This window comes from Salvelinus namaycush, chromosome 8 (assembly GCF_016432855.1).
Source record: "Salvelinus namaycush isolate Seneca chromosome 8, SaNama_1.0, whole genome shotgun sequence".
NCBI lineage: Eukaryota > Metazoa > Chordata > Actinopteri > Salmoniformes > Salmonidae > Salvelinus > Salvelinus namaycush.
The window spans coordinates 9,708,112-9,734,445 of record NC_052314.1 but is presented as its reverse complement, the minus strand read 5'-3'; the positions used below and the strand labels follow the sequence as shown (position 1 = coordinate 9,734,445).

The 26,334-nt window shown below is 43.0% G+C and overlaps 1 protein-coding gene across 1 annotated transcript in view; it reads right to left on the bottom strand.

Moving 5' to 3' along the window:
* Nucleotides 1-20,706, bottom strand: part of LOC120051731 (chemokine-like protein TAFA-5) — a 105,604-nt gene extending 84,898 nt beyond the window's left edge. Inside the window, exon 1 of the mRNA XM_038998615.1 lies at nt 20,595-20,706. Coding sequence (XP_038854543.1) covers nt 20,595-20,706 — 112 coding nt within the window. The remainder of the gene's footprint in view (nt 1-20,594) is intronic.
* Nucleotides 20,707-26,334: the final 5,628 nt, after the last annotated feature.

Sequence of the window (26,334 nt, the reverse complement as noted above, 5' to 3'; positions counted from 1 at the left end):
ACGCTCAAAACTGTTAACTCAGAACTGGAAAATCTGACTTTAGTGAGTGCAAGACAACTGGGAACTACATTTTTAATGGTCATCCACATCGGGATTGTAAGTCGGGAACTCAGGCCTCTTTCTTGAGCTACAACCTGAAGATCACTGACGTCAACGTGATTCTACCTTGTTTTTTTCTGAGTTCCCAGTTGTCTTGAAAGCACCATAAATCCAGAGAACGGCAGAATTTGATTAAAGTTTGATGGCAAAATTTGCCCACGAAGGACGGCCATGCCACCTTCCTGTTCAAGTGAGCACAACACCACAAGGTGAGTCCAAAAATGTATTGTATGCTGCTGCATAAATGACGTAATATACCAGGGAGATATGCATACTGTAGCTAATAAAGTAATGCTAAGTGTATGTTGTGTAGTAAGCTGTTAGAAGCCCATGTGCCTCACCCTAATAATTTGGTCTATTTTCCCCTCTTAATTTAAATTATTGTCCTGTGACTTGGTGTTGCACATGTAGCCTATAACCTGTTTTAGAGAAATGTAATCATTGAATATTGTAAGAGCTTTTATTGTCTGCTTATATGCCCCCTTTATTTATACTACGGTTCTGACTTGGTGTATAGGGAGAACACTAAGAACGGCCCATGTTCTGAATTCTGAAGCTGTACATTTCACTGTACAAAGGTGCTGAACAAATAGTTATATTGACTACATCCATCCTAGCTCGCTCATTAATGAAATTACAGATTGCCTCTTATCCGCTTGTTGTCCCCATATGCCATAGTTTGCACATCTCAATTGACAGCAGTAACAACATTTGTTCAAGCAAGTCATCCATATCAGCTATGTTTTTTAGAGAATTTGGCAGTATGTCCAACCGGCCTCACAACCGCAAACCACGTGTAACCACGCCAGCCCAGGACCTCCACATCCGGCTTCTTCACCTGCAGGATTATCTGAGACAAGCCACCCGGACAGCTGATGAAACTGAGGAGTATTTCTGTCTGTAATGAAGCTCTTTTGTGGGGAAAAACCCCTTCTGATTGGCTTTGCCTGGCTCCCAAGTGGGTGGGCCGATGCCCTCCCAGCCACCAAAGGCTGCACCCCTACCCAGTCATGTGAAATCCAAAGATAAGTGCCTAATTCATTAATTTAAATTGACTGATTTCTTTATGTGAACCGTAACTCAGTAAAATCGTTGAAATTGTTGGATGTTGCGTTTATATTTTTGGTCTGTATATTGTACATGAACAATTCACATATTCACTATGATCTGTTTCACTTGTTTAAATTCGGCTAGAATACTAACCACCAATGACAAACACAACATTCTTAAATGTTGACAGTGTTCACATTCTGTATGAACATTGAAGACTTATGCTATCACTTCTTTATGTCTAAGATAAACTCGAACCAATAATCTATCTATATGTAAGCATCTCATGAATTAGTTTTCCCAATGAGAATTGAGTTGCTTCCAGGCAAGTCTTTTTGCAATGAAGAAATATGGAACCTTGAGGTAATTACATGAATGTAAAGACTGGCTGGTGAACATGGAACAGGCTAGAGAGGCTGAGTCATGGAGTAGCCAGCATGTACAATACCAGGCACTCCTTCTGAAAGACACAATCAATTCTAACAACACCATTACAGAAGATTCCTAGAAGAGACTTGACCTCAGAAACAAAGTTGAAATGCATTTGTTGCATTGTCTCTTCAGCTACATTTTTGTGGGGTTCCTTTATGTTGAAAATGTTTCATGTGTTGTAGCAGTTTATAACACAGCATTGACGAATACTAATTTCTACTTGGCTTGAAAGGCATTCTAGAGCGTATATTATTTCCCTTTAATGCACGACAATATTAAATGGCTATGAAGTTCATTCTTACATGTTCTATGTTTGAGCCGCTTTTGAAAGCAAAAGTCGAATTGAAATTATTATAGACATTGTTGAAATCGATTTTCAAAATAGCAAGCAAGCAGGACTGATGATTTGGTTAGCTAAACCAGAGAGGAAGAGGAGAAGCGAAAGGGCTGACTACGCCCCAAAATCTCTCCACACGAAAATAAAGCGTTAACCAGTGAAAGTTGAGATTTTTTGTATGAAGGTCAATGGGAGTGTGTAAAATTTGGTCAACATAAAATGTAATTGCTAATTTTTTACATTAGGCTTATTTGATCGAATAGACATTTTTGTAATGTTTAGGTTGTTACAAATGTAACTAACTGGACGCATGTGGCAGTTAAAAAACAATGTTATATTGTAGTTGTGCCTGTTGTTCAAATGCAAATCTTCACTTTCATTGACTACAATGTTCCCACCTGCCTTTTGCCTTCGTGTAAATGATTCCAATAGTTACAGCATTGAGTTCAATCTTGTCAGTATACAGTTGAAGTCGTAAGTTTACATACACTTAGGTTGGAGTCATTAAAACTCGTTTTTTTCAACCGCTCTACAAATTTCTTGTTAACAAACTATAGTTTGAGCAAGTCGGTTAGAACATCTACTTTGTGCATGACACAAGTAATTTTTTCAACAATTGTTTACAGACAGATTATTTAACTTATAATTCACTGTATCACAATTCCATTGGGTCAGAAGTTTACATACACTAAGTTGACTGTGCCTTTAAACAGCTTGGAAAATTAGCTTCTGATAGGCTAATTGCCATCATTTGAATCAATTGGAGGTGTACCTGTAGATGTATTTCAAGGCCTACCTTCAAACTCAGTGCCTCTTTGCTGGACATCATGGGAAAATGAAAAGTAATCAGCCAAGACCTCAGAAAAAAATGAAGACCTCCACAAGTCTGGTTCATCCTTGGGAGCAATTTCCAAATGCCTGAAGGTACCACGTTCATCTGTACAAACAATAGTATGCAAGTATAAACACCATGGGACCACGCAGACGACATACCACTCAGGAAGGAGATGCGTTCTGTCTCCTAGAGATGAACGTACTTTGGTGCGAAAAGTGCAATTCAATCCCTGAACAACAGCAAAAGGATCTTGTGAAGATGCTGGAGGAAACAGGTACAAAATAATCTATATCCACAGTAAAACGAGTCCTATATTGACATAACCTGAATGGTCGATCAGCAAGGGAGAAGCCACTGCTCCAAAACTGCCATAAAAAAAGCCAGACTATGGGTTGCAAATGCACATGTGGACAAAGATCGTACTTTTCTGAGAAATGTCCTCTGGTCTGATGAAACAAAAATAGAACTGTTTGGCAATAATGACCATCATTATGTTTGGAGGAAAAAGGGGGAGAATTGCAAGCCGAAGACCACCATCCCAACCGTGAAGCACAGGGGTGGCAGCATCATGTTGTGGGGGTGCTTTGCTGCAAGAGGGACTGGTGCACTTCACAAAATAGATGGAACCATGAGGACGGAAAATTATGTGGATATATTGAAGCAACATCTCAAGACATCAGTCAGGAAGATAAAGCTTGGTCACAAATGGGTCTTCCAAGTCGACAATGACCCCAAGCATACTTCCAAAGTTGTGGCAAAATGGCTTAAGGACAACAAAGTCAAGGTATTGGAGTGGCCACAAAGTCCTGACCTCAATCCTATAGAAAATTTGTGGGCAGAACTGAAAAAGCTTGTGCGAACAAGGAGGCCAACAAACTTGACTCAGTTACACCAGCTCTATCAGGAGGAATGGACCAAAATTCACCCAACTTATTGTGGGAAGCTTGTGGAAGGCTACCCGAAACGTTTGACCCAAGTTAAACAATGTAAAGGCAATGCTACCAAATACTAATTGAGTATATGTACACTTCTGCCCCACTGGGAATGTGATGAAAGAAATAAAAGCTGAAATAAATCACTCTACTTTTTTCTAACATTTCACATTCTAAAAATAAAGTGGTGATCTTAACTGACCTAAAACAGGGAATTTCTACTGGATTAAATGTGAGGAATTGTGAAAAACTGAGTTTAAATGTATTTGGCTAAGGTGTATGTAAACTTCCGACTTCTGTATGTAAACTTCCGACTTCAACTGTATATATGTTATTTGGCTAATCTAGCAAGTCTGTTTCCTTGGTTACCAAGGCAACTACAGCTATCTATTTAACTTGCTAGCTACTTCAGTGCAATACACACATTTCTAGTGGCAAATGAGTTAAATTATAGCCACGGTATAAGCCGAATAATAAACTCAGAGCTGTATGTGTTCTGTGGAAAATAATGTCATTCTGTGGAGGGTTAGTGCCACTCCGCTAGCGCATCGTGTCACCTTTCACGTCGTACATTATTTTCCACAGAACACATAGCCCCTCTTTTATTATCCCTTACTTATTCCAGTGTTGTCATGACAACTGTGGGGCTATACTACAGGGCCAACGAATGCCATCACCTCCATCCTTTGAGGTTGAACTATGATACAGCACCCTCAGAAAGTATTCACATCCCCTGACTATTTCCACATTTTGTTGTGTTACAGCATGAATTTAAAATTGATTACATTTAGATTGTTTTTGTCACTGGCCTACACACAATACCTCATAATGTCAAAATGGAATTATGTTTTTTTGAATTTTTACAAATTAATAAAAAATGTAAAGCTGAAACATCAGTTTTTAACCCCTTTGTTATGGCATTTGCTTACAAGTCACATAAGTTGCATGGACTCTGTGTGCAATAATAGTGTTTAACATGAATTGCTACCTCATCTCTGTATTGCACACATACAATTATCTTTAAGGTCCCTCAGTCAAGCAGTGAATTTCAAGCAGATTCCACTACAAAGACCAGGGAGGTTTTCCAATGCCTCGCAAAGAAAGGCACGTATTGGTAGATGGGTAAAAAAGAAGAAGACATTGAATATTCCTTTGAGCATGGTGAAGTTATTAATTACACTTTGGATGGTGTATCAGTACACCCAGACACTACAAATAAACAGGCGTCCTTCCTGACTCAGTTGCCGGAGAGGAAGGAAACCACTCAGGGATTACACCATGAGGCCAATGTTGACACCGTGAGGCCAATGGTAAAACAGCTACAGAGGTTAATGGCTGTGATAGGACAACTGAGGATGGATCAACAACATTGTAGTTACTTCACAACACTAACCTGATTGAGTGAAAATAAGGAAGCCTGTACATAAAAACATTCCAAAACGTATCCTGTTTGCAACAAGTTACTAAAGTAATACTCGAAAACATTTAGGAAAACAATTAACTTTTTGTTCCAAATACAAGTGTTATGTTTGGGGCAAATCCAATACAACACATTACTGAGTGCCACTCTCCATATTTTCAAGCATAGTAGTGGCTGCATCATGTTATGGGTATGCTTTTTTTCAATATAAAAAAATAAACAAAATGGATCTAAGCACAGGCAGCATCCTAGAGGAAAACCTGGTTTAGTCTTGATTCCACCAGACACTAGGAGATGAATTTACCTTTCAGCAGGACACAAGGTCAAATTTACACTGGCGTTGCTTCCTAAGAAGAGAGTGAAAGTTCCTGAGTGGCTCAGGAAAGTTCCTGAGTTGCACTAATTGCACTGTTTGTTTACATAACCTGATACATGTATTTATGACATTACCCTGAGGAAGGCACCGTGATGCCGAAACGTTGGTAAATACCCATTCAATTGCTGGGAGTTTATACTTGGAGTGTGCAACTTTCTTTATTTTGGTAGTTTACAGTTTATTCGCCGTTAGTCAGCACCTCCACACAAACTATTTTTTCTGGGTGTGCGCCAGCTCATGATTTTTAATCCAATAAGAATAATGGCCAAATGTTGTACAATCCAGGTGTGCAAAGCTCTTAGAGACTTACCCAGAAAGACTGACAGCTGTAACCGCTGCCAAAGGTGACTCAAACATGTATTGACTCAGGGGTATGAATACTTATGTAAATGAGAAAGCAGACTTTTTGAAAATAAAACAAACATTTCTATAAACATGTTTTCACTTTGTCGTCATGGAGTATTGTGTGCAGATGTGTAAGAACAATATATATTTAATCAATTTTTGAATTCAGGCTGTAACAAAATGTGGATAAAGTCAAGGGTTATGAAAACTTAGACACTTCCCTTTTTTCATATTTCGTTACATTACAGTCATTTTCTAATATGTATTATATAAAGTTTTTCCTCATCAATCTACACACAATATCCCATAATGACAAAGCGAAAACATGTTTCTAGAAATGTTAGCACATTTTTTGAAAATATTTTATTTACATAAGTATTCATGTCCTTTGCTATGAAACTCGATATTAAGCTCAGGAGCATCCGGTTTCAATTGATCATCCTTGAGATGTTTCTACAACTTGATTGGAATCCACCTGTGGTAAATTCAATTGATTGGACATGATTTGGAAAGGCACACACCTGTCTATATAAATGTCCCACAGTTGACAGTGCAAGTCAGAGCAAAAACCAAGCCATGAGGTCGAAAGAATTGTCCGTAGACCTCCAAGACAGGATTGAGTCAAGGCACAGTTCTGGGGAAGGGTACCAAAAAAATGTCTGCAGCATTGAAGGTCGCAGTGGCCTCCATCATTCTGGAAGAAGTTTGGAACCACCAAGACTCTTCCTAGAGTTGGCTGCCAAACTGAGCAATTGGGGGAGAAGGGCCTTGGTCAGGGAGGTGATCAATACCTCGATGGTCACTCTGACCTTCCAGAAGGACAACCATCTTGCCAGCACTCCACCAATCAGGCCTTTATGGTAGAGTGGCCAGATGGAAGCCACTCCTCAGTAAAAGGCACATGACAGCCCACTTGGAGTTTGCCAAAAGGCACCTAAAAGACTCTCAGACCATGAGAAACAAGATTCTGTGGTCTGATGAAACCAAGACTGAACTCTTTGGCCTGAATGCCAAGCGTCATGTCTGGAGGAAACCTGGCACTATCCCTAAGGTGAAGCATGGTGGTGGCAGCATCATGCTGTGGGGATGTTTTTCAGCAGCAGGGACTGGGAGACTAGTTAGGATCGAGGGAAAGATGAACGGAGCAAAGTACAGAGAGATCCTTGATGAAAACCTGCTCCAGAGCGCTCAGGACCTCAGACTGCAACAGTAGGGAACGGAGAAATGCATGTTCATCATGCACTGAATGCACTTCCAACCCACCAGAAACAAGTATTCAACAATGCTGTGGTATAAATAACATAACATCAGGCATCAGCTTCAGGGAGAGGAGGTCCCTTAATAAAAGCTTGCGATAAGTAGTGTAACCATTCATCTTCTTAATCATGAATGATGTTTCAATCCAATTTGTGACTTCCACTCAGTGAATTAAGTTCAGATGGCATTGACCCCAACCCTACTTGAGCATGCCTCATTCTGATGTCTTGGAGACTGTGAATCTGCACAGCCTGCAAACAAACTGTCAGCACTTTTGGAAAAGATAACGTATATAGGGGACCAACAATAACTTCTAAAATATAATGGCTTGAGGTAATTGTAAAGTCTAGTGATAAAATGGAACAGGAATAAATCAAATCTTATCTTTGTTTAGTTGTTATTGCTCTTTTGTTTACCCCAGTCCATAGATGGATGGTCTGCCAGGTAACATAATCAAACGCATCCCTGTGGTGTTCCTCAAAGTAATCAGGGTGACACACTGAAAAGGAAGCAATCGAATAAAATAAATAAATAAATATACTGGGTGGTGTGCTAATTGAGTGATACATCTGGAAGATTTGATTTAGTGCAAGGTTGTCTCGGGTCCGAACGTATCCATTCAGCTCTTGGCCAACGCAGGTTTGAGTAAGCCATGCCTACACATGCACAGACGACAATGATGTTCAACCATCCTGAAAATGCTCAATAACACTCACACAATAACACTCACACCAGGACATTTTGACTCTATAAGAAACACAACCAAGTGTTTTTCACATTCCATTTTCCTCAGTTTCAGTTAACATTCTGCCAGTGAAATGTTGCACCTCAGTGGAATAGAGAACAGTTTGTTCCAAAAATTACATCTTTAGCCATAAAGTGTTCCTAACTGATCGGCTGCATCCTCATCCTGCCCAAAGGAACATTATGTTCATGCCTCTGAGGTCAAAGTGTAAGAGTTTAGGAGGTTAAGGATGAACATCAATAACTTTGAAGTGGACACTGCCTTTGTGTCTGAATGGGCGAGACTAATTAGCTAGAGAAAGGACAATTTGCATTGTTCATACTACACTCATATGTGACCGACCGGCTCGATCTTACGTAGCAAAATTTGAAATTGTGTTTTTACATTGGATAAAAGTAGAGACTCAGAGCTAGAAAATGGTATATCATACACTACAGTTGAGGAACAATGGGAAGGTAATTCTGCTTTGAAAGTTGATAAACTTGTAACCTCACTTTTGAAAAAATGGCCCTTGGACCTTTTGGTAAACCTACTGGAGAGATCTTCTTTGTTTACACCCATTCAGCATTGTTCACACCTTCTTAGCCTTAGCCCCACCCATCTCTTCAAGGATTCACATGTGAGGCCATGTACTAAACAACCAAAGATTTCAAGACTAAAGACTGGTTTATACTATGGGTGTGTTTGTAAATTCAATCTGGAGTGCCAGAGTGCGCTCAGAGTGTGCTCTAGCGTTGTCAGATTGTCCGTTGGTCAGTTCAGAGCGTTTTGCTCTTGGAGCGTTCAGAGCGCACACTGGACGCTCTGGCCGAGGACTAGTCTCGATCCGAGCGTTCTGACCTAACAACAGCAGTCAAGCACCCAAGCTAACTGGCTATCGTTGGCTAGCTTGCTAGCGACTTTCAGACAAATGAGAGAACAGCTCACTCTGACCATTTTACCTGCCCTAGCAGAGCTGGTTATGCTGCTTTTATGTTATCCAGAGCGCTGGTGACCAACTGTGCTGTTGGCAACAATTTAATTACGCTTTTTTGCCAACGTTTACTGACACTGGCCATATTCAACAGGTGTTAAGCGTTCTTAAATTCGTCAGTTATTCTGCGCTCTGGCACACTCAGATGAGAGTGCTCTGAAATTGGAGTAGACAGCCAGAGCGAATTTACCAGCTATGTCTATCGACAGTTGTGGCAGTGACATCATGAACATTTTATTGAAATGGTTACTTGCATAGTGGAGTCTTTTGTTTAGACATGTAGATAGCTAGCTAAACAATGAACCATAATCCCAACTCATAACCTTATTACCCTGCATGAATTCGCAGGTAGCTAACCAACCAGGTTCAATGTTAGCTAGCTAGCTAACATTAGGCTATAACTAGCAATGCAAATGACATTACTACACAGTTCATACATGTAACGTTAGCTAGCGAGCCAGCCTGCTAACGGTAGATAGATAGCTAAGAGTATGCTTTAACTTTAAATTAAAATTACTTCATGACAAAATTAGAAATGTGTAATTTCAAAAAATGTAGCTGGCTAGACTATCTTACCCATATACATGGATGGACACTTCTCCCTCTCTGTCACGGATGCCATGGTTGCCTTTAGTTTGAAGATGTAATCCGGACACAGGTGTTTTATACAATAGCCTCTGTGTGTTCTCTTTTCGACTCCCTCTGTATATTTGCAATCCAACGCCAGAATTTTCTCCATCTCCTTAGCTATCATACTCTAATTCCACTGATTTCAAAACTTGGTCCTCTAGAAAGTGGAGAGCAACACTTTTGTAGTTTTACTACGTGATATCTTTCAAAAAAGCTGCGTTAGAAAAGATTCCCTACACATACTGACCAGCTCATAATATATACAGTAGCGTGCTACGTGGCAGACCAATCCGAACTCATCTCTTGGCATGTCGAGCACACTCATTATCTCAGCCAATCATGGCTAGGGGGAAGGTTCCTGTTTTTTTCTGTGGCTAAACCAACTAGGCTCGTAATGTAACAATTTATTCGTATTTACAGATGGCATACAGGTTTGTTATTAAGGCACATGAAAGTTCACATGTTCCAGAAGGCATTTATGCCAAAAAGAAATGCATTTCGACAACAACAAAAAAAGTTTACGTTCAAATGGCTCTCCTGTGAAATAGTGATGTGTGACATATGCCTAGTTTCAGGAAAAAACTAACATATATTATGGCCATTTTCCAGTCCTTTGCCAGGTGTGAAAAAAAAAATCCAACACGTCACCAGGACCTGGCTCTGCCCCGAATGATTTTTGGTCAGCCCCGAATCTTTTGCGCTGCTGCAATTATGTCAAAAAATATGTTTTTGTCAACTGAATGTGCCGCTTAGTTAGTTCATAGAGTCCTGGTTATGTGAAACTCCCGAAGTCATCCACAATTATAATCAGATTAGTAGTGCTGCCGGTGCGCAGAGCGACGTTTTGCTGCTTCGCGGAACGGTGCTGTCTCACACGAACACTTAACGATGAATTAGCATTCTACATAACAAACCAAATATCATAGCATATACAGTGCATTCGGAAAGTTTTCAGAACCCTTGACTTTTTCCACATTTTCTTAAGTTACAGCCTTATTCTAAAATGTATTACATTGTTTTTTCTCCTCACACACCTGTCTACATAAAGGTCCCACAGTTGACAGTGCATGTCAGAGCAAAACCCGAGCCATGAGGTCGAAGGAATTGTCCGTAGAGCTACGAGACAGGATTGTGTCGAGGCACAGATCATGGTCGGTCACGGAGGTGACCAAGAACCCGATGGTCACTCTGACAGAGCTCCAGAGTTCCTCTGTGGAGATGGGGAACCTTCCAGAAGGACAACCATCTTGCCAGTACTCCACCAATCAGGCCTTTATGGTAGAGTGGCCAGATGGAAGCCACTCCTCAGTAAAAGGCACATGACAGCCCACTTGGAGTTTGCCAAAAGGCACCTAAAAGACTCTCAGACCATGAGAAACAAGATTGAACTCTTTGGCCTGAATGCCAAGCATCATGTCTGGAGGAAACCTGTCACGATCCCTAAGGTGAAGCATGGTGGTGGCAGCATCATGCTGTGGGGATGTTTTTCAGCAGCAGGGACTGGGAGACTAGTTAGGATCGAGGGAAAGATGAACGGAGCAAAGTACAGAGAGATCCTTGATGAAACCCTGCTCCAGAGTGCTCAGGACCTCAGACTGCAACAGTAGGGAACGGAGAAATGCATGTTCATCATGCACTGAATGCACTTCCAACCCACCAGAAACAAGTATTCAACAATGCTGTGGTATAAATAACATAACATCAGGCATCAGCTTCAGGGAGAGGATGTCCCTTAATACTTAATACGACAGTAACCACACAGCCAAGAAAACGCAGGAATAGCTTCGGGATAAGTCTCTGAATGTCCTTGAGTGGCCCAGCCAGAGCCTGGACTTGAACCCGATCAAACATCTCCGGAGAGACCTGAAAATAGCTGTGCAGCGACGCTCCCCATCCAACCTGACAGAGCTTGAGAGGATCTGCAGAGAAGAATGGGAGAAACTCCCGAAATACAGGTGTGCCAAGCTTGTAGCATTATACCCAAGAAGACTTGAGGCTGTAATCACTGCCAAAGGTGCTTCAACAAAGTACTGATTAAAGGGTCTGAATAACTATAGAAATGTTATATCTTTATTTTACTATATACATTTGCAACAACAAAAAATGTCATTACCGGGTATTGTATGTAGATTTAAGAGGGAAAACAACCATTTAATACATTTTAGAATAAGGCTGGAACATAACAAAATGTGGAAAAAGTCAAGGGGTCTGAATACTTTCCGAATGCACTGTATAATGACCAAAAACACCACGTAATTTCTTACGACAATTTAGGATGAATGTGCTGAAATTACAACAACCAAAAATGTTTTCTTATGCAGCCAGAACTCAACATCGCTCACTATAGGCTAACTATGCAGGTGGCTGTGTTTAACTCCCTCTACTCTAAAATCTGATTAATCATTAGATAGGCAATAATTAAAGGAGATCGAAATGCATATTCCCAAAAGGATTGGTTGTCATGCAAATGGTTGTCATGCAAATGGTTGGCGTGCAAATGGTTGGCATGCAAATGGTTGGCGTGCAGATGGTTGGCGTGCAGATGGTTGGCGTGCAGATGGTTGGCGTGCAGATGGTTGGCGTGCAGATGGTTGGCGTGCAGATGGTTGGCGTGCAGATGGTTGGCGTGCAGATGGTTGGCGTGCAGATGGTTGGCGTGCAGATGGTTGGCGTGCAGAAGGTTGAGATGGTTGACATGCAGATGGTTGACATGCAGAAGGTTGGCGTGCAGATGGTTGGCGTGCAGATGGTTGGCGTGCAGAAGGTTGAGATGGTTGACATGCAGATGGTTGACATGCAGAAGGTTGGCGTGCAGATGGTTGGCGTGCAGAAGGTTGAGATGGTTGACATGCAGATGGTTGACATGCAGATGGTTGGCGTGCAGATGGTTGGCATGCAGATGGTTGGCATGCAGATGCAGATCTAGTAAAAGGTGAACAATTATAGTTCATGATTTTTCTAATTTAGAATGATGACCTAATGATGATGGCCTAATTTATAATAAGGTAGGCCTAAGTTTTAGGATTTCAAAAATAGATTTTCTTTGAGCCACTAGGCTGTGTAGGCATAGACAATTGTGACATTTGGTGATGCATTGTATGTAGGACTATATTCTAAAACGATATTATACACATCGGCTTCATGTCAGTAGCCTACCAACCTTCGTTTAGAAATGATGATGTAATAAAAAACAAATAATGCGCTCTGGTATTCAAAATATAGCACTACACCACTGGTTAGCCTATAATAAATGTAAAGCCTGTGTGGTACGTCAACTGATAATTTCAGCACCATTTGATTGGGCCATTGCAGTGCTTTGAGACAAGCATGATGATACATCAATCAGTCAGACAGATGTTTTGTTTTCCCTGAATCTTCATTTGGATATTAGGTTACAATTTGGCTGGGAAATGTTAGCTAAGTTGAGGTGAGTGCTCATGATCATTAGTCTAGCAATTGAAAGCAATGCAGATCTTCTCTACACACACACAAACACACTAGTCCTATAGCCTACCTGATGAGCTTCCCTGATGTTGTCCTGAACTTTCAAATCAGTTTCTGATGCATTTCAGTCATTTAGCCTACTGATGTGAATACACATTTTTACACTTTTCCCATTGGCTATTCAAGTAATTTGACATACTTTCTTATTAGCCTTATGAACATAGAAACTGTGCTACAATGGGTAAAAAGGTTTTATAAACTGGGTGGATCGAGCCCTGAGTGCTGATTGGATGACAGACATGGTATATCAGACCGTATACCACGGGTATAACAAAGCATTTCTTTTTACTGCTCTAATTATGCTGCTAACCAGTTGATAATATCAATAAGGCACCTCTGGGGTTTGTGGTATATGGCCAATATACCACAGCTAAGGGCTCTATCCAAACACTCAGCGTTGCGTCGTGCTAAAAGAACAGCCCTTAGCCATGATATATTGGCCATATACCACACCCCCTCGGACCTTGTTGTTTAAATATAGGCCTATATCATATCTACAACAATATAGCAGAAATCACTATTGGCTTAAACAGAAAAAAATAACTGATTAGATAGAAACACGTGTTCATTGACTTACTGAATTAACTCTAAAGGCTACTTGCTGATAGATAGCCTCATATAAGGTTCCTGAATACAATCCATTGAGTTAGTAAGGAAAAGTGTTGATTATTTGGCCTTGGGGAGAGCACAGAGCATGGACGAAAACATAGCAGCAGGAAGGGGTGCTGGAAGTGCTGCAGATAAATTGAAATACATTTGCCAAATTATATAATTAGTCTTCTCTTGTCTGTACCGAAACTACTACACCAGAGAGCATAATTTAGCCACAGAGTATCAATAGCTTATTTTTAAAAATTGCTGTGATTGTGTTGTGTCACATCACGAGCGTCTCAGACCCTTTTCTTCAGGGCTGAGCCCAGAATGTTATGAAACTCAGGTGACGCCCCTGCCTGACAATGGTGATTCTGTACATCCTGTTTCATTTGCTCATGGGGCTCATGATCATTGTATGGTGAGAGCTTTTTCCTCTGATTTCAGAGAACCAATGAGATTGCGCCCGCATGGAAGTAACTGACTGAACTGAGAAATAAAGTCTGAAAAATTACTGGACACTGCTCCATGTGAAGACACGTTTCACACTAAGAAACCAAGCAATTTTAGAGTATTAAGGACTAATTCAGTACTAGGCATGTGGCAGGATAAGGACACAAATGATAAGACAATGATGTCATAAAGCCAGAGCAACATATAAGCCCTATAGGTTTCAATTAATGTATTTCCATTCATTGTGGGTCCCAATGTAGAAATATGTCCTGGAGGAAAGCTAGATTTATGACAGAACTGCCTTATCCGACGTCATCAGGTTCCGAATCTAAAACAAATGCAGGTCCCCCAGTGCCACTAATATGATTGATTAGAACACAATGGAATAATAAGATTGCATGACAGGTAGCAACCAGGGGAGGGAGCCAGCACACAATAGAAGGCCACAATGCCAAGCTTGTCTAATGTTTAAAATCTAATATTCTTAATCCGTGGCCATTGTCACATCACACTCAAGACCTAATAAGGACAGCTGCGACCTTAGCCTGACACCATTCATGCAAATGACTTTGTAATTAGATTAGACTCTCATCTACTTTCTAATCACATTCTCTCCCACTCGCTGTCTTACTCTGCTCCTCTGTGTGTGTGTGTGTGTGTGTGTGTGTGTGTGTGTGTGTGTGTGTGTGTGTGTGTGTGTGTGTGGAGATAGCGAGAAAGAGGGAAAGAGACAGAAGGGAGCTGTGCAAACATACCAGAGTACACGCACACACACAACTCCAAACTGACTGAGGTTCTGAAAGCCAGGAACGTAGTAAACTGATATCAGGACACATCTACTGCATGAGTCACTGAAATCAATGTAACCCTTCTCACTAACAAGCTGTCAGTCCTCCCAATGCTTTTCAGAGCAAAAAGAATGAGTAACAAGGAAATGCATTGTAAGGGAAAGAGGTGGATTGTGTGTGTGGTCTTGCTCCATAATGACAGGTCTCATGGATGAGATGTATTTTCAGTGCCATTTAGGGAGTAGTGGCTAAAATCATCCCAAACAGAGCACAGGTGTTTTTGCTTACAGGCAGCTGTGAAAATGATCCACATACAACTATCCATTTTGACCCACCAAAACAAACAACGCCTGGGCATCCTAGCATTAAAGACATCCAAGTGGAACCTAACAGCCCTTTCACTCTCCCCATTTACTGCGCTGACAGCGTATACCACAGGGTATAAGGTACAGCGTTATCAGGCTGGCGGTAGTCTGGCGATGTGGGCAGCTTCCATTGATATTCTTGATATGAAGAGTTTCATTCCAGATCGCTATACAGTGCCTCCAGAAAGTAATCAAACCACTTTACTCTTTCCACATTTTGTTGTGTTACAAAGTGGGATTCAAAAAGATTGAACTGTCATTTTTTGTCAACCATCTACACAAAATACTTTGTAATGTCAAAGTGGAATATTTGTTATTTTTTTTACAGATGTTAGAATTTATGAGAAAACCCCCCTCATATATCTTGATTACATAAGTATTCAACTCCCTGAATCAATACATGTTAGGTCTGGGCGGTATACGGTATTTTATGATATACCGGTATTGATGCACTGACCGGTTTGGGCATTTACTTTATCTTCTATAACAGTATTTGAACGTTTGGTTCGTTAAATGTGATATGCCGTGTGTAACGTCCATTTTTATAATTTACTTCGCTACTTTTTAAAAAGTTTTTATTTATTTAACTAGGCAAATCAATTAAGAACAAACCCCGGTCAAACCCAGATGACGCCGGGCCAATTGTGCACCGCCCTATGGGACTCCCAATCACAGCCGGATGTGATGCAGCCTGGATTCAAACCAGGGACTGCAGTGGCACCTCTTGCACAGAGATGCGGTGCCTTAGACCGCTGCGCCACTCAGGAGTCGAACCATGAAAAACAGTACCAGACAATTATTCCTCCTCCACCTAACTTTACAGTTGGCACTATGCATTTGGGCAGGTAGCGTTCTCCTGGCATCCACCAAACCCAGATTCATCTGTCAAACTGCCAGATGGTGAAGCGTGATTCATCACTCTAGAGAACGCGTTACCACTGCTCCAGAGTCCAATGGCGGCGAGCTTTACACCACTCCAGCCGACGCTTGGCATTGTGCATGGTGATCTTAGGCTTGTGTGCAGCTGCTCAGCCATGGAAACCCATTTCATAAATCTCCCGACCAGCAGTTATTGTGCTGACGTTGCTTCCAGAGGCAGTTTGGAACTCGGTAGTGAGTGTTGTAAGCGAGGACAGACGATTTTTACACGGTACGCACTTCAGCACTTGGCGGTCCCATTCTGTGCGCTTGTGTGGCCTGCCACTTCGTGGCTGAGCTGTTGTTGCTCCTATACGTTTCCACGGCACAATAACAGCACTTACAGTTGACCGGGGCAGCTCTAGCAGGGCAGATTTGATTATCTGACATTTTGGAAAAGTGGCATCCAATAATTATTGGATGCCACATTGAAAGTCACTGAGTTGTTCAGTAAGACCATTCTACTGCCAATGTTTGTCTGTGGAGATTGCATGGCTGTGTGCTCGATTTTATACCTCGGTCATCAACGGGTGTGGCTGAAGTTGCAGTGTCCACATCCTTTTATATATATATTGTATGTTTTACCCCCTAGGGTCATGCCCTACTCATAAAGCAAATTTAGAATTTGTATTATTTCAAAACATAAAATGCCGTCAAACCATCAAAACAAAATGTAATTTGTCAATTCTAGAATAGCTTTTCTTACTTTGAGAGAAAATAAAACAAAGAAATATTGTTTAACATCATTGTTTTAATGACTACCTCATTTCTGTACTCAATACATACAATTTTAATAAAGAACTGTCCAAATTCTACATTTATGACATCAATATTTAAAAAAAGAATCTATACAGTATTATGAGATCTCTATGTAAAACATTTACATTTGACATTAGGTCATTTAGCAGATGCTCTTATCCAGAGCGACTCTTATCTATTAAACTTAAGATAGCTAGGTGAGACAAGCACATATCACAGTCAATATACAGGATACGAACATTCCTTTCGAGCTAAACAATGGATATATAGCATTTAGCAAAAAAAACATTTTCTCTTATTAAAAAAAAAAATATCAGAGAACAGTCATACAGTATTTTACACACATGAACGTAAGTAGGGTTTCAAAATTCCCGGAATTTTGAAACAGTTACATTTCAGTAATTCAGCAGACGCTCTTATCCAGAGTGACTTACAGGACCAACCCTACCCATAAGCAATCATTTCTGATGTAAAAACACAAATGTGAAAGATTGGTGGATATAGTGTTTTGGGAATAAGCTCTTCAATATTCTTGCATAACTGACATAACCCACGAACATCATTTTCTCAGAGTCTTGTTAAAGGTGCCTTACATTTTACATACATTGTTTGTGTATATCAGCCTAAGGCCATTGGCCTGAATAGGTAGAGAAGCCCTCGTGTTTTGACCAAGACATTATTGATTGTGTGTTAAAATGGGAGGGTCAAATCCACTGGATTCCTTCCTAATCAAAGTCATATCCCCAAAATACCAATCAAGATCTAAGGGCCATACTGAATACAAACCAATGCCAATCAAACAATGCCACTGATTTCCTATTCCTTGTGCATGGACAACACATTGACACTACACTGTGATGTTGCGGCATTGGTGCCTAAGGAAAAAACGTTGCATTATGTATTACAAAAATAAATCCAGTTACAGTCCCTAAAATGACAGCCTGGTCCCACCATCCTGTGATATTGACTTGTGTTCTCCTTTTTTGCTGTGAAGTGATGCATCAAGACCTCCGCTTCCCACTGGAAAAAACACAAGGACAAGAGAAGGTGCGCAACTAACAGAATTCAGAGAGAGAAGAGAAAGAGAGAAAGCGAGAGAGAGAGATGTGGTGGAAACTAAGCTGTAATTTCAAACCTCCTGCCAAATGTATGACCATATGTGACCCGTTTCAGGAAGCTAGGCGTATGTCGCACAACACTACTTCACAGGAGAGGCAAAAACAAAAAGGTTTTGGGGCAGAAATGCCTTCGGGAACATGTGAACTTTCATGTGCCTTAATAATACCATACTTGTATGCCATCCGTAAATACAAATAAAATAGCGAAATTACGAGCCTAGTTGGTTTAGCCACGGAAAAAGTCAGGAACCTTCCCGCTAGCCATGACTGAGATAACGGATGGGCTGGACATGCCAAGCGATGAGTTCAGATTTGTCTGCCATGTAGCACGCTTCTGTCTATAGCATGAGCTGTTCAGCATGTGTAGATAATCCTTGCTACAGCAGATTTTTTGAAAGATATAATGTTAGCCATGGAGAACTGCAAAATTGTTGCTACTGCTCTCAACAACATTGCTGCCCTGAATTTAGCAGGCGCTATTGACAAAGATCAGTAGAAAAAAGTTATGATGGACTACTTTCTGCACTTTCTGTCAGTGTGAACCGGAGCGACTTGACACAATGGGCCAAACAAGCTGTAGCTACAAACAAAACGGAAGCGACACGGGATGTCTTACTTAGCTAAAGTGGTCCCAGTCTGCCATGAAGCGTTTATCCATGTATACAGTAAGAGTCTAGCTACATTTTCAGATATTATACATTTCTAATTTTGTCAGAAGGTTGTTTCATTGCAAGTTAAAGCGTACTGTTAGATAGCTAGCAAATATTAGCTTACTGGCTCACTAGCTATCATTATGTGTATGATCTGTGTAGTAAATGTATCTCAGAAACTATTTGCATTGCTAGTTATAGCCTAAAGTTAGCTAGCTAGCTAACATTGAAACTAGTTGGTTAGCTTTAGCTACCTGCAGATTCATACCACAGCATTTCATGCATGGTGGCTAGCTATAACAATCCGTTTGTACTGTATGGGTTGGAATTATGGTTCATTGTTTAGCTAGCTAGATACATGTCTAAACAAAAGACTCACAGAGTGGGACTGCCGTGTGCTGATGTGTGTAAGAATTGTCTGTCCTCGTTTGCAACACTCACTACCGAGTTCCAAACTGCCTCTGGAAGTAACAAGAACTGTCCATCGGGAGCTTCATGAAATGGGTTTTCATAGCCGAGCAGCCACACACTAGCCTAAGATCACCATGCGCAATGCCAAGCGTTGGAGCAGTGGAAACGCGTTGTCTGGAGTGATGAATCACGCTTCACCATATGACAGTCCAACGGACAAATCTGGACTTGGAGGATGGCAGGAAAAAAACACTGCCTGCCCGAATGCATAGTGCCAACTATAAAGTTTGGTGAAGGAGGAATAATGGTCAGGTGCTGTTCTTCATGGTTCTGGCTAGACCCCTTAGTTCTAGTGAAGGGAAATGTTAACGCTACAGCATACAATTACATTCTAGACTATTTTTATTTTACTTATATAACTAGGCAAGTCAGTTAAGAACAAATTCTTATTTACAATGACGGCCTACCCCGGCCAAACCCTAACCCGGATGACGCTGGGTCAATTGTGCTCCGTCCTATGGGACTTCCAATCACGGCCAGTTGTGATACAGCCTGGAATCGAACCAGGGTCTGTAGTGACGCCTCTAGCACTGAGATGCAGTGCCTTCGACCGCTGCGCAACTCGGGAGCCCACTACAGTTTCGGGACGGCCCTTTCCTGTTTCAGCATGACAAAGCCCCTGTGCACAAAGCGTGGTCCATACACAAATGGTTTGTCGAGATTGGTGTGGAAGAACTTGACTGGCCTGCACAGAGCCCTGACCTTCAATTGATTTGAAAGGCCAGAGAGAGAGAGAGGTTGGATGGACCCACATTTTGGAAGTATATTTCTGTCTTAGGACATACCAACGTACACTTTTCTTCAGTTTGCTTGCCATAGTCAGGATGTTTGCACAGTAAAAAACTGTGACATTTCAAAACCACTGCGTACAGGCTATCAATTTGTATAGGACTACAGCACGTTTAGCGCTCGGTATACCCCATCATGGCGCACTATATGGTTTATTACTTTTACAACAAAGTTAATCGTTTTATTGCAGGAAGGATGGGTGACAACGAATTGTATTTGAGAGTGACTGCTGTTCCTAAACACTGCACGCTCAGCTGAACAGGAGGAATCGTGAGCTGGTGCTGACAATGTAAATCAGGTTTGGACGTGGGGAGAATTTCCCGCGGGGCACCTTTCAGCACTAGCGCTGCGGACAGCAAACGACGAAAGGCCAGGAGTTTTCAAACTTGTCTTGATCAGGGACGCCCGCCAAGGCAAACCGGCGACCCAGGGACCCTCATCATACGCTAACAAGAAAAAAAAAACGGGGGAAAAAACGTTTTTTTTCATGAGGAAGTGTAAACTATAACTATATTAGTGTAGAGAAAATGCTGCTGTTGTAAAACTAATTGTCTGCAACTCTACACATTTTTCCATTGAGCCGATGTTGCAGTGTTGAAGACATTCAATCTTCATCTCTACCAATTAAATTGTTCATATACACAATCTGCATACATTCTATCCAAGGCAGTAATCAGCTAATCAAAAACCATTATCGACATAAATCCCATAAAAACACACTTAAAGCAGCAACACCAGCAAGTGCGCAGTTCCTTACCGCAGTATATGATGAGCAGACTGGTCAGTAGCACCGCAGCCCAGAAAGTTGAAGACATTCTTGGCCAGGTAGTGACATTCCTCCGCCGACTCAGTTTACGAGACGAAGCCATTGAGTTTCAGTTCCCCGTAGCGAAAGAAATTGAACAATTCACCAGCCAGGTCGCGCTCGATGGGAGCGCCTCTCGCCACGAGTAATCCCAAAGAAAGACATCTCCAGAGTGTGCTAGTCCAAGATAAACCCCGGTGTCCGAGCGTAGGCTAATGCACTGTGAAAAGGAATGCTGTCTGGTGCCTGGTGGATGTCCGTTACAATAGTAAATATTATTTAGATAGGATATGATCCAATTACGAATTAGACATGAAGCTACGTGTTATACGTATCCGTGTTCTCTGAGAATGGATTCAATGAATTCAAAGCAGGTCGTTGACATTTCCCAAAAAATAGAGGGCGAAATGTTCTCGCAACCTCATGCCACACACTTGAGGGCTATAAGACCATCTGAAACTCGGGGTCACGCTTTTTCAGATACTGCTCAATTGTCTGCTTCCTTCAAGCGGTCTCGGGGTGTTTTGACTTCAGGCACATGCAGGCTACTTTGGGGAGACATCGCAATTATCGAATGACTGACCCATCACCGCAGTACAAAAGGAGTGCTAGCAATTTCAACCAATCACCGCACATAATAGCGTATTATATGGTTTAATCAAGCCACACTTCTACAAACTTTTCCCCTTGACCCTCGTCAGCGCATTTTCGAGACAAATTGGACAAAATCATATTGCCAGGGAAAATGTCAGAATTGCCCCAGAAAAACAAAGCATTTTTGCCAGCAAATATCTCAACAAATCCTGGAGGGACTCAACATGTGAATCAATCCACCAGAGCGGAGGGGCCTAATGGGAGGGATATGTAAACTGAAAATGTGTTGTTATTGGCAGAGGTTTCAAACTCTTTGTTATTGGTCTATTAACTTTTACCACATGGTGATGTCACCAGGCAAACCAAACTGCACCCGTGCGAAACCTGCTGATTAGAATGTTCTGTGTAGCTTGTATTTTCAACCTGCAACTATTACATTATCGAATTTTTTCTCACTTTTACAGTGTTAGATTCTTCAGCTGTTGTATAGTAGGATATTATACTAGCTAGCTGTTCACGGAGAGAGTCAATCACACAGTGAGTATCGCGCCATCCCATACAAGTCTAATACGTTTGGCTCTAACAAGCACATTTTGTACTTTCTATACCCAGTGAGAGTTTGGAAACACAAAGCTACATTCAGGGGTTCTAAAAAACGTCTGCCCTGTTACTTGCACATTCATCTTCTGCACATTCTACCATTCCAGTGTTTAATTGCTATATTGTAATGACTTCGCCACCATGGCCTATTTATTGCCTTCCCTCCCTTATCCTACCTCATTTGCACATGTTGTATATAGACTTTTTCTACTGTATTATTGATTGGATGTTTGTTTATTCCATGTGTAGCTCTGTGTTGTTGTATGTGTCAAACTGCTTTCCTTTATCTTGGCCAGGTCGCAGTTGCAAATGGGAACTTGTTCTCAACTAGCCTACCTTGTTAAATAAAGGTGAAATAAATAAAAAACAAATGTTTTTTATCCCGGAGTCGCCTCTTCACTGTTGATATTGAGACTGGTGTTTTGCGGGTACATTTAATGAAGCTGCCAGATGAGGACTTGTGAGGTGTCTGTTTCTCAAGCTAGTCACTCTGATGTACTTTTCCTCTTGCTCAGTTGTGCACCGGGGTCTCCCACTCCTCTTTCTATTCTGGTTAGAGCCAGTTTGCGCTGTTCTTTGAAGAGAGTTGTACACAGGGTTGTACGAGATATTCAGTTTCTTGACAACTTCTCCAAAGGAATAGCCTTCATTTCTCAGAACAGACGAGTTTCAGAAGAAAGTTCATTGTTTCTAGCCATTTTGAGCCTGAAATCGAATCCACAAATGCTGATGCTCCAGATACTCAACTAGTCTAAAGGCCAGTTGTATTGCTTCTTTAATCAGAACAACAGTTTTTAGCTGGGCTAACATAATTGCAAAAGGGTTTTCTAATGATCAATTAGCCTTTTAAAATGATAAACTTGGATTAGCTAACTCAACATGCCATTGGAACACAGGAGTGATCGTTGCTGATAATGGGCCCCTGTATCCTTTCAAGCACACCCTTCTCATTAACCTGTGGTGAGTTATTCACCATTTTCAATGTACAAATAAAGTTGTAATATGTAAGATGGCTAAATAAAAAGCAAAATTATTGATTATTATTATATTATTATTTGTGCCCTGGTCCTATAAGAGCTCTTTGTTACTTCCCACAAGCCAGGTTGTGAAAAACTCACACTCATTTTAATGTTTAATAAATGTATTGTATAGTGTGTGTGTGGCAAGCTTACCATGATGGCAAAACACTGGTGCTAGAGGGGGTATGCAGCTGGAGGTTGAATGTTTGAAGGGGTACGGGACTATAGAAAGTTTGGGAACCACTGGTGTAGGGAAATGTAACAACTCTCAAATTCATAGACAATGCTCTGATAGTCTATGACATCCACATGATAATGTTTGACTTATTTTAAAGCTATATTGTCACACCCTGATCTGTTTCACCTGTCTTTGTGATTGTCTCCACCCCCCTCCAGGTGACGCCCATCTTCCCCATTATCCCCTGGGTATTTATACCTTTTGTTCTGTTTCTGTTGCCAGTTTGTCTTGTTTGTCGAGTCAACCAGCGTTTTGTCTCAGCTCCTGCTTTTTCCCAGTCTCTCTTTCTCACCCTCCTGGTTTTGACCCTTGCCTGTCCTGTCTCTGAGCCCGCCTGCCTGATCACTCTGCCTGACCCTGAGCCTGCCTCCCGTCTTGTACCTTTGCCCCACCTCTGGATTACCGACCTCTGCCTGCCCTGAGCCTGCCTGCCGTCCTGGACCTTTGCCCCACTACTCTGGATTATCGACCCCTGCATGCCCTGACCAGTCGTTTGCCTGCTCCTGTTGCTGTAATAAACATTGTTACTTTGACGCAGTCTGCATCTGGGTCTTACCTTCAAACCTGATAATTTTATTCATTATATTCTTCAAGATTAATTATCAAGTAATTGAAATGACCACTGAACAGATGCTAGAATGTATCTTTAAGAAACCTTTCAAAGGATTTGACAATTATGGCGCTATCATTCATGTTTAATAAAAACTCATGAGAGAAAATAACAAACCCATTTTATTAACCACAAAATCATTACTCATGTCACGTTCCTGACCTGTTTTCTGTTGTTTGGTATGTGTTTAATTGGTCAGGGCGTGAGTTTTGGGTGGGTAGTCTATGTTATGTGTTTTCTATGTTGGGTTAATGGGTTGCCTGGTATGGCTCTCAATTAGAGGCAGGTGTTTGGCGTTTCCTCTGATTGAGAGTCATATTAAGGTAGGTTGTTTCACATTGTTTGTTGTGGGTGGTTGTCTTCCGTGTCAGTACATGTTACCACACGGGACTGTTTCGGTTTGTCTGTTCCTGTTCGTGTGTTCTTCGTTTCATGTAAGTTCGTAAGTTTAGGTCTGTTTAGTTCGTTTTGTTATTTTGTATTACTAGAGTGTTATTTCGTGTTTCGTCGTTTTGTATAATAAATCATTATGTCATCATACCTCGCTGCACATTGGTCTTCCGATCCCTCTCTCCTCTCCTCGTCCGAGGAGGAGGAAGAGCTAGAAAGCCGTTACAGAACCACCCACCAAACCCAGATCAAGCAGCGGGTTAACGGACAGCAACGACAGCAGCAGTGGGTCAAGGAGGATTGGACATGGGAAGAGATTTTGGACGGAGAAGGACCCTGGGCAGAGCCAGAGGAGTGTCGCCGTCCCAAGGCGGAGCTGGAGGCATCTAAAGCGGAGAGGCGACGATATGAGGAGGCAGCACGGAAGCAAGGCTGGAAGCCCGCAAGTACAACCCAAAAATTTCTTGGGGGGGGGGGGGGGGGCTAAAGGGTAGTGTGGCGAAGTCAGGTAGGAGACCTGCGCCAACTTCCCGGGCTTACCGTGGAGAGCGAGAGTACGGGCAGACACCGTGTTACGCAGTAGAGCGCATGGTGTCTCCTGTACGTGTTCATAGCCCGGTGCGGGTTATTCCACCTCCCCGCACTAGCCGGGCTAGAGTGAGCATTGAGCCAAGTGCCATGAAGCCGGCTCAACATATCTGGCCTCCAGTACGTCTCCTCGGGCCGGTGTACATGGCACCAGCCTTACGCATGGTGTCCCCGGTTCGCCAACACAGCCCAGTGCGGGTTATTCCACCTCCCCGCACTGGACGGGCTACGGGGAGCATGCAACCAGGTAAGGTTGGGCAGGCTCAGTGCTCAAAGGAGCCAGTACGCCTGCACGGTCCGGTATATCCGGCGCCACCTTCCCGCCCCAGCTCAGTACCACCAGTGCCTACACCACGCACCAGGCTTCCAGTGCGTCTCCAGAGCCCTGTTCCTCCTCCACGCACTCTCCCTGTGGTGCGTGTCTCAAGCTCAGTGCCTCCAGTTTCGGCACCACGCATCAAGCCTCCTGTGCGTCTCCAGAGCCCTGTACGCACTGTTCCTTCTCCCCGCATCCCCCTGAGGTGCGTGCCCTCAGCCCGGTACCTCCAGTTCCGGTACCACGCACCAGTCCTATAGTGCGCATCGAGAGTCCAGTGTGCCCTGTTCCTGCTCCCCGCACTAGCCTTGAGGTGCGTGTCTCCAGTCCGGTACCACCAGTTCCGGCACCACGCACCAGGCCTACTGTGCGCCTCAGCAGGTCAGAGTCGGCTGTCTGCCCAACGCCGCCTGCACTGCTCGTCTGCCCAGCACCGTCTGAGCCATCTGTCTGCCCGGCACCGTCTGAGCCATCTGTCTGCCCAGCGCCGTCTGAGCCATCCGTCTGCCCAGCGCCGTCTGAGTCATCCGTCTGCCCAGCGCCGTCTGAGTCATCCGTCTGCCCAGCGCCTTCTGAGCCATCCGTCTGCCCAGCGCCTTCTGAGCCATCCGTCTGCCCAGCGCCTTCTGAGCCATCCGTCTGCCCAGCGCCTTCTGAGCCATCCGTCTGCCCAGCGCCTTCTGAGCCATCCGTCTGCCCAGCGCCTTCTGAGCCATCCGTCTGCCACGAGCCATTAGAGCCGCCCGTCTGTCCCGAACCATTAGAGCCGTCCGTCAGTCAGGAGCCGCTAGAGCCGTCCGTCAGTCAGGAGCCGCCAGAGCCGCCAGCCAGTCAGGAGATGCCAGAGCCGCCATCCAGTCAGAGGCTGCCAGAGCCGCCAGCCAGTCAGAGGCTGCCAGAGCCGCCAGCCAGTCAGGAGCTGCCAGAGCCGCCAGCCAGTCAGGAGCTGCCAGAGCCGCCAGCCAGTCAGGAGCTGCCAGAGCCGCCAGCCAGTCAGGAGCTGCCAGAGCCGCCAGCCAGTCAGGAGCTGCCAGAGCCGCCAGCCAGTCAGGAGCTGCCAGAGCCGCCAGCCAGTCAGGAGCTGCCAGAGCCGCCAGCCAGTCAGGAGCTGCCAGAGCCGCCAGCCAGTCAGGAGCTGCCAGAACCGCCAGCCAGTCAGGAGCTGCCAGAACCGCCAGCCAGTCAGGAGCTGCCAGAGCTGCCCTACAGTCATGAGCTGCCCTACAGTCATGAGCTGCCCTACAGTCATGAGCTGCCCTACAGTCATGAGCTGCCCTCCAGTCATGAGCTGCCCTCCAGTCATGAGCTGCCCTCCAGTCATGAGCTGCCCTCCAGTC